Genomic DNA, 12,511 nt, shown 5'->3' with positions numbered 1-12,511 from the left:
TTCAAAGATATGGATCGTTACAGTCAATGAACCAGATCGGTTCAACAGAGGGATCCGTTCTGGGCATCTAGTCATCATTTTTTTCATTCCTTTTATTATTTGTTAGGCACTCTGTGTTACTTAACCGCTACTGTGCCGAGATCTATTGTGGTATTCTGCTGTACAGAATCCACACAGAATCGATTTTAAGATTTCCATTACTACTATTATTGTTGTCGTTGACAGTGCATCTCATCGTGAGTCCATTGTGTCCGTTTGTCCATGTCGTGTATCCAATGATCGTTGATTTTTTTGGTTGCCATTTAACCGGTAACATTGGAGGCATACCTCCGAGAAGAACAAGTTGTCAGTCGTCATCAGACAGCCGTGACGGTAAGGCGCGTCTCCCAATACGCTACCGCATGGGCTGCGCATCCGGCGACTGACGAAGGTTTGGTGGAGGGAGGGACTGGGAATCGAATCCATGACCATTCGCTTATAAGGCGAACGTGTAGCCAACTACTCTACGGGACCCCCCCCCATCTAGTCATCATGTATAATAATTTAGTTTTTAGTTTTTTGTTGCATTTTATTAATATAATTTAATATTTAATATAATTAATATAATATAATATAAAATATTAGAAAGCAGATAAGTTTTATAAATAGTCCTGTTATGTGACACAGTTCTTAAAGTGCCTATCATTTAGATGTCAGTAAAGGAAATTGAGGTCGAATTTCAAATGCCATTTACTCTATTATCTTTTTACCTTTTTCATATAACAAGATGTACCGTAAGGCTGTATGTTCACTCCATAAACGAACTTTTGATAGGAGGCCCGGAAATCATTTTTTTCAAAGTTAATTCAAGCACACGTTGAACGATAGTCAGACCATCTATGGATAGTATCTATACACCCAAACGGTGATTGTTAGATCTATTAACAATCCTGTATAAGAACCTACCAAAACATGTATCAGAATTGGACATATGCGGAGATATATGAAAGATCTACAGTAGATCTCTCATATGAAATGATATGAAAGACCATGCAAGAAACCTTGCAAGGCTCTCATAGATTCGTAATTCAAAAAGCACATGTTATCAAAACATTCTTGGCCTCACTCTACCATGTGGTGGTAAAGCTGTAAAACTATCAGAAAAGTTTTGCTTCTTGGAAGCTATGATTAAAACAAATCGCATGATTTTGTTTCCTTTATTTCTGTGAAATTTGAAATGAATTCAGTTTTCAGTTGTTATGATATCGGCAGTGGTAAGTAAGCAACTGGAAGGGGAGGGGTTGAAAGCAGCGACCCTCAGGACAGGCATTGAAAAAAATCAGGTCAACTAGGTCCAACCTAGGGTTCTTCCGCAAGCCAATGGAATAAAATATAGTACAGAGCAATTAACAAAGCAGATTGAAACTACACACATAAATAAAAAATGCATTAAAATTTGTTGAAAGGTAAAAGCTGGACGAAAAAGCGGGACAAAGACATAGATCACGGTTGTCTTCCGCGGTGGGTAGTCTCCATAGACAAACTTCGGTCGGGTGGCCATCTGTTATCCAGGAATCAAACGGTTGAAATGCGCTGTTCTCCGAAGCTTAATCGCTGCAGTCAGATAGAAAACCCAAACTAAGCGTATAACGTCACTCCATAAAACCGACCAAAAATGGAAACTAAGATGAAAACTTTTCAGATCGAAGGACTTCCGCAAAAAACTAAACATCAGCTAGGCGAAGACGATATCGGTACACATCGCAGTCAAGCAAAAGGTAGAATATCGCAGAAAGCATGGCTCACTATGAGAGCGACAATTTTCGTGTTGGTGGTGGTGGGGTGCGGACGGTACGTGGAGGAGGCGAATGAACCATGAGTTGCATCAGCTGTTGGGAGAACCATCCATCGTTCACACCGCGAAAATAGTAATACTGCGGTGGGCCGGGCACGTAGCAAGAATGTTGAACAGTAATCCGGTGAAAATGGTTCTCGACAACGATCGGACGGGTACAAGAAGGCGAGGTGCACAGCGGGCAAGGTGGATCGCTCAGGTGGTGAACTCTCCGCAGACTGCGTGGTTGGTGACGTGCAGCCATGGACCGAGCAGAATGGAGAAGACTTTTATGTATAGCACAGGCCATTTCGGCCTTAGTCTGGTAATAAAAAAAATGAGAGACCAATATAAGAAGTGAAAAGATGTGCTAGGTAAGTGTGTATTGAGAAGTTGGAGGTGGGAAATGAAAAATGAGCCAAAAAGCAGAGAATAACAAATTGTGAGTGAGGAAATCGTGAAAACTGGTAGCACAGAGAACAGACGTTCTTGTTGTTGTGTAAAACTTTGTACTGGTCATTTTGAAGTATGTCATTATGCCCCCGTTGCGCGGTGCTAGTGTGCTTAGAATGTTGATGGCAATTTGCCGTATTTTACTTTTTAGCGCTAGTGTTAATTACTAATTGTCACTACATGGCAGTATCACCTTGTTTACATAGTGTAAGCCAGCGCCCTCGCTGGGTGAGATTGAGTTTGTATGTCGGTAGTCTGCGTTGGCGGCGCTGCGGAGCTTTACAAACGTTTTCAACAAAATTTTGTATGAGCCTCCATGCCTGTTCTCTGTGCTAGTAGACTGTAAGTGGGGAGTGAGAAAGGAGAAATGGGCAGTCAAATATACAAAAATGCAATGAAAAATCCGGCGTGAAAATGGTTTCAAAACAAAAGTATGGGAGTGAGTGGGAGGGGAAAAATGAAACAGGAAAAGTCTTTAGTATGAAGTGAGAATTGTTTTTACTTCAACAGTTTTAAATTCCACATTTTCGTATTTCTTTCAACATGGTGTTACAGAAGTTTGCCTTCAAAATGAGTTACTTGCCTCGCCAGCTGACTCTGATTTTACGTGAACACAAATTGAAAACAGCAACTCTATGAACTCTTTGAGTTGATCAGAAACTCGTTGTTCAAATGCTTTGTTTGAAAAAGAAAAACTCTTCTGGCCACCATGGGCAGTGGAACGCACCTGCGATTATTTTGCTTACTGGTTGCTGAACTAACTATTTGGATAAAGTCGCAGCTCTATGCATGGGACGAATTTAAAGGTTTTTCCACTTTTTCGCGGAAGGGAAAACCGTTTGGATGGCAACCTAAGGTCAAAGCGCTGTGCTGCAATAGTTTTGCCTTCACAATGCTATAAACAACGGTATGGAGATGGACTAAAACGATTTTTTTAATTAGGTTTCAGACTTGCCGCGAATTTGGTTCATTTTGTTTAAATTTTTGGAACTTGCTAATCCGAAGTGGAACAATAAAATAAGATTTCGACAGTGTCAAACTCCGAAATAGTGCGGAATTTGATCCAAATCTTCAGAAAACCTGAAATTTTTCGAAATTCTGCATATCTATATTCTTCATTCTTTTGTTGTACTAGAATAGTTACCTTTCAAATGCAATCAATCCGTTGACTTGTAGGATAAAAAATAGATGAAGATTGTTTGGGGGCCGTACAATAATTACACCCTCCCCCATGTAAGATTTTTCCCATACAAATATTTTTTTATTTATATGGAACGTAAGAAAATGGCAGACCTCCCCTCCCCCCAAAAGTGCTTACGTAATTAGTGTACAAGTTGACAGTTAGTGATATAATAAACAATTTTGCTACGATTGTTCAATGTTCATTTTGTCAAAAAGAGGACATTTTAGAGTGAAAGGAGGACGGTAGTATAACCCAAAGGATGTATAAGTATAACCCAAAGGATGCCGAAAAACTTTGCTGAAGAAGGCCCGTTGCTGGAAGGTCCACGAAAAAAGTTATAATCGAACATTGAGTGTTCAAACCATATGCAAAAAATCGTTTATTCTGCCAGCACTGCCGTACTACATAGACCAATAATTTAACTGAGTGTTATTTCAAAATAATTGATCTTATAGGGCTTTAGAGCTAATGGGAGCTATCCGGAATTATTTCACAAAGAAAAAAATCCGACAAGAAGGAAAATGGGTTTTGCCCTTCGATAACCATAGGTTGTCCGGTAGTGCTGGCAGAAACATTGATTTCTTGCATATGGTTTGAACAATCAATTTTCGAAACGTAATAACATTTTTTGTAGACCTTCCAGCTACCTACCTTCTTCGGCAAAGTCTTTCGGGATCTTCCAGACTATATGCCAACGTATTGAGTCACGTGATTGATGATAAATTGAAGCTGCTAAGAGCAAAAATGTAAAAAAGTACGTTTTCCCATACTAATCTCCATGTAAATTTAAAACGCGATGCGGCATGCGAGGTTGCAACCAATCGAGCCCATATTTTGCACAGTTGATTGGGGCCCCGAAACAATTCAGAAAAACCTTGATCTCACTTGATCAGACGAAGTTTGCATTTTTCCATACAACTGCGCCCCACTCTAGTGATACATACACTTGAATGCGATAGTGCATGTTCAAAGGACATATGTCTGGTTTAGCACACATTTTTGCCTAGTAATAAGAATTATTACATATTTTTGCTTAATAGTAAAAACGAGATGATATAACAAGCAGACATAAATCAGGATTGGACATTCTCGCCATATTTTCATCCTGAGTAGCGCAATTTAGGCAGATTTGATTGCAGACACTCAAATACATAAGTCATAATAACTTCTCCATCACAAATGTGTTGTTCGGGATACCTGGAGCCCCTAGTAATCACGATCGATTTTTGTTTGCCAACTTTCTGATGCACATTGTACTGCGAACAAAAAAAAAACTTTCTTGGTTGATACTCCGTTTCTAATGAATCTCAACTGCGCATAATGATGGAGCACTGATCAATCTAGCCTGACATTGTGAGTAGAGTTTAGGCCGAATTTTTATTCCTATTGGCGGAATTTTCGATTTTGATTGCCGAAATTCTGTATTTCGCTCCCCATTTGGAACGGGACGACGTTTTTAATTTCTCATGTCGATATCCGTGGATAACATTTCCGAGGTGTGAGAGTCACATTGAAATATAATCCGTGGACGATATCCTCGCAACGTCAAGCAACGTTGTACCATGCGCCTCCTTCTACTGCCCATACTACAAAATTAAAAACGGACGCGTGGTGTGTTGTTGACTAAAAATGTCATTCCAATGGAAATCGTTATAATAGAAGAACCATAACAGCATTTGTCCGGCTATGACATTTTGCACTAACTACCGAAAATAAATGAAGAAAGAACAAGCCTTAATTTAGCGATTTCGTCGTTATTCACTTTCAGAGAATGACATATCGTTTTTGCGTTTAATTTGATCTGGAACAAATATCATGACCAAAAACCATCAAATAGGGTATCATCAAATAGGGTATCATTATCACAAACAAAATGGCACGCTAGCGAACAAGATGACGAAAAACCTTTTGCGTGACTTGGTCAATAGCACCATCACTGATTAGTGACTCATTAAGCTGAATGACATGCTTGAAATTCAAACCGTTTTTTTTTGTCCAAGTCCCAATAGAGTATCATTTTTTTCTTCACCCACCCTACTAAAGTACAATTAATTGACAACCGAACGAATTCAATGGAATATACACCTCTCGCTTCCTGGCAAATTACAAGAAACGCAACCCTTTCTAAGGAACCTTTTTCTTTTCGGAGCAGATTACTGAGACTGCGTTTGACCTTTCCAGTTTCCCCGAAAGGTACCCCGCAGCTGAAAGCTGATGAACGAAAATAAAAAGGAGCATCAACTCTACGTTTAATGCCCTGACGCAGTCATTTCCCAACCAACAGGAGCACGGTTCATGAAAAAAAGAAACAAGTTGTTCCACTCCCCCTTAGTCTCCCATATTATGATTTCCTTAAATTATTGCTCGGCAGTGCTCCGAATTTCGCCCCTTCTCAATAGCAGAGGGTAAGTTGTCCGATACAAAGTTTTCTCTTGACATTTTTTTTTTCGTTTTCCTTCCAGCAATGTATAGACACTGCTCCTTCTTACTGCAGCTACACAACTACACTTCGTTTCGTGGCATGTCATTGTGTGGGCAGCCAAATTGTGTTTTAATGTTTCAATATTGGATCAGGTCGCCCGGAGGCAGGTCCTTTCGGAAATCGCACTTCGTTCGTTTGTCGACCCTTCGTTAGTGGTGTGTTTTACTGCATTGACGGAAGAAGGTTGATGTGGGTGCCACCTCTCGGTTGTTCGTTAGTGGGTAGTGTACTCGCGTGTTGGGTGCAAAGGGCAATAACGCTTGGTTAGCTTAACGGCGTAGGTCACCACGGGATAAGGTGAACGAAAACAGGAAAATCGACTTTCAAAGAAGTCTACAATTGGAAAACTGTTGATAAATTTCTATCTGGCCTAATAAAACTATTTAAGCGCTAAAATAATGACATTTTTTTTAATGGCACGGATTGTCTTCATTTTTTGGGATTTTTGTATTTTTCTGCGTCATAGCTTATGCTACGCAAAATCATCCACACACTACTCAAATAAAGAAAACATCAATCAATTGGGTCAATTTAATCTCAAACAAAGTTTAACGTGTACAAATATTGAAAACAGTATCTAAAACATCAAGTATTATTCAAATCCATATTGTCGTTGGCCATTTGATTAACACTTCTAATTGAAAACCCAAGCGAATAGCTTGAATGAAATTATTATACCACCAGAATCGATATCCCATTCATTAGATAAAAATGGACACAAATTCCATTTGATAGAAAATAATGAACTCCCGGTTTGATTATTTATTTTCATCCTTTCTGTATCTTTTCCATTTTTTCCCACCCACCAGGGACGATATTAAAATGCTGCGGGAAAGCAATTCCCCGAACAAGGAACGCCTCACCGTGCAGTGGCTGTCGCAGTCCATAGCGGAAATCCGCTCCGAATTGGCCGAGCTGCAGGAGTCGTCGAGCAACGTGTCCAAGGATGCCCAGCTGCGCAACCAACTGATGGAAGATATCAATACGCTGCGGGCGGACTATTCCAGCATGAGACTGGAGCTGGAGTCGCTCCGTTCGCGGCAGGAAAAAACCGAGGTGCTGGTACGGGAGCTACGCGAAGAGGCCGTCCAGAGCGCGGAAGATATTCGACGCAGCCTGAATCGACAGCACGAGAAGGTAGGTGGAGCGGTTTTGTATGACGCAGCGGGGGGTGATGATGGGTACGGGGAGCGTTATGGCTATCCGATGGGCAGCTTTTGCGGTTGCAGAGGGAGCGGATATCATGATGACATTGATAGGAATTCAATAAGTAAACATGGGGGGTTTGAATATCTAATAGAACACTGTTTTCTTATGAGTTTAAATGAGTTGTTTATTTTTAAAGTCGTTGAAGATATAAAAAATAAGACAACAATATCAACATTTTGCACTAAAATATGAGGAGATCAAGTTGTGCTATTAGCAAGAAGCAATCAATATCATGTGCCATTAGTTTGTTTTTATCCATAGCATATCTTGATATTTAAATGATATTTAAATGCAAATTTTTGATATTGTTGCCTGTTCTTTTATCTCTTAAATCAGTCAAGTCCATATCATGTTTTGTTATTCTGGTTAACGGCTTCTGCCCGGGATTGAATGCATTAAGAAATCTAAATGAAAAGACACGAGATCTGAAGTGCGCGTTTGAATGTACTGCCGTTCAACTCACAGTACGAAAATCGGAATATTTTTTGCTGCTTTATGCATAGACTGTATTATTTAAACTCGTTTTGCATAAAATAGAGTCGAATAATGCATTCCTGGTCTGGTTATATTTTTTACGAAGATAATTTTGGGAAATCTGAATTTGTTTCTCTATTTTCATAAGGCATAAGAATCAATCAAAGCGTAGTTTGTAATTATTTGTTTTAGTAGCTGTAATTTATTTTTGTAAACTACTAAAGAGGCTGCTTGTGCTTATTCTATTGCAACATCCAGGCCCATAGGCCGGTTTTCAACATCCAGAATTATAATTAGCATTCATATAGTTTTTAGTTGTAAACATTTCATTCCGAGCTAAAAATTCAATTCGCCGTATCAGGAATGATAAATCATACACCATTTCTCGTTAGGCTACCTAAAGCCCTCACATAATCCAGCATATTGCAATTGAATGAGGCAGAATACATTTTTCGAACAACATGAATCTAGAAATGTAAAGAACGAAACGAATTCCCCTAACAAGAACCCCGCTAAGTATTGCCGAAAGGCATGTCATCAAAATTTAGGACATTTCAACTGTCATCCCCAAGCAAACCATTTTAAACACGTCCGATGGTGGAGTGCCCCGAGCGGAACAATTTCCTTCTCATCCTATTTCATAGTTGCCACAATTCCATGAACCGTCACATTCAAATCGCTTCATGACAGCTGCAGCAGCTCCACAGTCGACTACCAAAGAAACAACAAAACAAAATTCCAAAGTAGGAGGAAATAAACAGCTCTTATTGCGAAAAGCGTTTCTACAGATTTCGTAATTGACTTTGGTAAAGAATCTGCACATCCTGTTGTGGCCACGAGGCATCCTTTCCGCAAGATGCGCAACCGAGGAGCAAACGTACTCTCGTCGTCGATACATGGAAGCCCACCGCGGAGACACGTAAGCGTAGAGACCACTGTCAGTAGCACTGTCCCTAAGTTGATATTTTTTTCATCTGGTGGTTTTCCCCATCCACCCAGCTGGCGGCACCTGAGGATATTTCACAAAGATGTCAAGTCGTCTCCTGATCGTCGTCGCTGTTGTCATCGTTAGCTACGCCATCATCATCATCATCATCGTCGTCACCGCCGTCGCCGTTGCGGTTGATGGTACAAGTGATCCGCCCTTCTAGCGAAACATCAGAAAACTGTTAGAACACAACTGACAGCCGCAAACCCTGCACTCGGAATTGTTCAATTTGCTAAAGCGGACGTGGCAATTTGTGACGGGCGCAGAACGGAAACGCAACAACAAAAACGCCCGGAGACATCATCTTCGAGCGAGAAGTATGTCTCTTACGGTCACCGGTGGAGCAGGGACTGGCAACGTCTTTTTATTTTATTTTACTGGGCTCTTTGGCAAACCGGCGGATCATGCCAACCCTTTTATGATTTGGATACAATTTAGATTAGAATTAGATTATTTAAAAACGATTGGATATATCAAGTTCATGCTAATATTATTCGAAGTTTCATATCACGGGGTCTCTATGGGACATTGTTATTTAAAATAAAACTCCTTAATACTCATGACGTGAAAGTGTATGCTCTCCATTTCTATGTCATGGGTGTGCATCGGGAGAGCTGCAAAGCAAATTTGACCCAAAAATATATTGATAAAGTCCACCAACAGAAAATTTTACAATAGCACTTACGTGCAAAAGAAAACCAATGCTTTCGTGTAGTGGGTGTTTCAGAATACTTATTTTTTATAATAAGCTGCTTTATCCAAAGAAACTTTTATATGTTAGAAACAACAGTCACTATTTTGTTTTCTAAAACCGATCTTTTAATTTCAATTCCGATTAAAACCGATCTTTAATTTTTAATTCGCGATTTCATCAATTTCACATTTTGGTTCTATTGAAATTTTTTTAAGTTTTTCATCCATTAAAATAATTTCTTGAATCTATTAACCTTTTTCAGTTTTTCAACAAACTTTTAAAGTTTGGAAAAAGAAATTCCACAAAATGGATTTTTTTAAATTTTAGAATTTAATTTTAATTTAAGGTGTATGAAGTTAGAGAAATATTTTCTCATGTATTAGGTCAGTTATTGAAAAATACTAAACTACAAATATACTCCACTCTCCAAAGATATACGGAAAAAATACGAAGGAACGAAAATTACTCTATTTTCAATAATCTTTTTATACACATGTAGAATATTTAAATCCTGATTTCTCCATCTTTAACGACAGTCTATTTTTCTGGAGGCTGTTTGTTCAATTAAACTGGTTAAGCACTTAATGTATCTTCTAAACGGGATACGAAAAGCTTTGAGTGCTTAATCAAAACTGTCTTTCATAATCATTATGTCGTAGGTCCCTTCTTACTGCTTGATACCAAGAAATGAGAATGTGGACTTTTTAGCTAAAGTGGGCGCTAGGGAAGGTGACATTTACGATCGGAAAATCACCTTTAATGAATTTTTCACAATAGTTTGTCCAAAAAACAAATGGACAAATGGGGAGTTTGGTAAATGACTGCACTCAATTTGCCCGCACCTGCCAAAGCTTCCATGGCCCAAAAAAATTGAATATGGGGAGAAACTTTATTCGAACCATGTATCGTTAGGGTGGTTCAAAAAATCGATTTGCATGTTTTCTTTAGTGTTATGAACTATGTACGAAAGATTCGTTAAAAAGGAAAAGGCCATACAGGAAATTTAAATCCATCTTGAAGAAATAAATGACGATATTTTTGAAGGTAAGTTTGTAGGGGAAGATGTTTGGTTGTAGGCACCCTTTCGTGTTTGGTCCATAACTTTGGCCCTAGTTGATATTCTGCCTACATTGTAAGCTAATGGATAGCTCGACAAACGGCAGCCCTTACTTTGTATCGTTAAATGCACAAAAACTATTCATAAAAATTAAAAAAACGATCCGTAAGTAACATCTGAATGTCCCATAAAACGGTACCATAAATCCATAAAATTTCAGGAGTATCCATAAAAAATAATGTTAGCAGTGTTGGTAAAATCACTCATAAATCTCAATCAACGAGCGCTCCCGTGCGAACGAAATCGTCTGCGATTTTAAAGGAATGCATCACGCTTGAGTTTTTCATGCTAAAACGCATCATTTCACTCATTTGCCAAAAAATCATTTTGGTTCAAAAACGCATTTGAAATCAATTTTAGGGGAAATTTATTGCTTATACTTACAAGAGTGTAAATAATTTTATGCGACAAACGTTAATTCACTGTTTTTAACGAAGGAGAACAAAAGAAAACCTACGATGATTCAAATGGATGATTCAACTCATCCATGAATTTTTAGGTGCTGAGTTGAGTGCGTTTCAAATCACGCTTGATTTGAATCATCCATGAGTTTTGAGATTTTGAGTTTTTACCAACACTGAATTTTAGGATGCATAACTAAGCTAAAATTTAGCAATTAATTGGAAAATATATATACCGTTAAACGATGCATAAACTTCGCAGCCTCCCGCGGAATGGTAGTCCGAAGCACCTTCTTTCCCCGCAAAAATATCCACAAGGCCACATGGAGATCACCTAACCAAGAAACGGAAAACCAAATCGACCACGTTCCAATCGACGGTAAATTCTTCTCCGACATCACGAACGTCCGCACTTACCGCAGTGCGAATATTGAATCCGACCACTACCTCGTTGCAGTATGCCTGCGCTCAAAACTCTCGACGGTGTACAACACGCGTCGAAGTCGGACGCCGCGGCTTAACATTGGGCGGCTACAAGACGGTAGACTAGCCCAAGAATATGCGCAGCAGCTGGAAGTGGCACTTCCAACGGAAGAGCAGCTAGGCGCAGCATCTCTTGAAGATGGCTGGAGAGATATTCGATCTGCCATTGGTAGCACCGCAACCGCTGCACTTGGCACGGTGCCCCTGGATCAGAGAAACGACTGGTATGACGGCGAATTTGAGCAGTTAGTGGAAGAGAAGAATGCAGCATGGGCGAGATTGCTGCAACACCGCACGAGGGCGAACGAGGCAGGATATAAACAGGCGCGGAACAGACAAAACTCGATTTTCCGGAGGAAAAAGCGCCAGCAGGAAGATCGAGACCGTGAAGAAACGGAGCAACTGTACCGCGCTAATAACACACGAAAGTTCTATGAGAAGTTAAACCGTTCACGTAAGGGCCACGTGCCACAGCCCGATATGTGTAAGGACATAAACGGGAACCTTCTTACGAACGAGCGTGAGGTGATCCAAAGGTGGCGGCAGCACTACGAAGAACACCTGAATGGCGATGTGGCAGACGAAGATGGCGGTATGGTGATGGACCTGGGAGAACGCGCGCAGGACATAATTCTACCGGCTCTGGATCTCCAGGAAATCCAGGAGGAGATTGACCAACTACCAGGAGAGCTATTTAAACACGGTGGTGAGGCACTGGATAGAGCGCTGTACTGGGTCATTACCAAGATTTGGGAGGAGGAAGTTTTGCCGCAGGAGTTAATGAAAGGTGTCGTGTGTCCCATCTACAAAAGGGCGATAAGCTGGATTGTAGCAACTACCGCGCAATCACATTGCTGAACGCCGCCTACAAGGTACTCTCCCAAATTTTATGCCGTCGACTAGCACCAACTGCAAGGGAGTTCGTGGGGCAGTACCAGGCGGGTTTTATGGGCGAACGCTCCACCACGGACCAGGTGTTTGCCATTCGCCAAGTACTGCAGAAATGCCGCGAATACAACGTGCCCACACATCATCTATTCATCGACTTCAAAGCCGCATATGATACAATCGATCGGGACCAGCTATGGCAGCTAATGCACGAACACGGTTTTCCGGATAAACTGATACGGTTGATCAAAGCGACGATGGATCGGGTGATGTGCGTAGTTCGAGTTTCAGGGGCATTCTCGAGTCCCTTCGAAACCCGCAGAGGG

General features: G+C 40.4%; 1 protein-coding gene across 1 annotated transcript in view; it reads left to right on the top strand.

The window, feature by feature from the left end:
- The window catches only part of LOC134211093 (protein scabrous), a 134,776-nt gene that overhangs the window by 38,413 nt on the left and 83,852 nt on the right, over positions 1-12,511 (top strand). Inside the window, exon 2 of the mRNA XM_062687705.1 lies at positions 6,741-7,068. Coding sequence (XP_062543689.1) covers positions 6,741-7,068 — 328 coding nt within the window. The remainder of the gene's footprint in view (positions 1-6,740; positions 7,069-12,511) is intronic.

Source organism: Armigeres subalbatus, chromosome 2 (assembly GCF_024139115.2).
Source record: "Armigeres subalbatus isolate Guangzhou_Male chromosome 2, GZ_Asu_2, whole genome shotgun sequence".
Taxonomy (NCBI): Eukaryota; Metazoa; Arthropoda; class Insecta; order Diptera; family Culicidae; genus Armigeres; species Armigeres subalbatus.
Note: the sequence above shows the minus strand (reverse complement) of the source record. Positions and strands in the feature narration are given on the sequence as shown.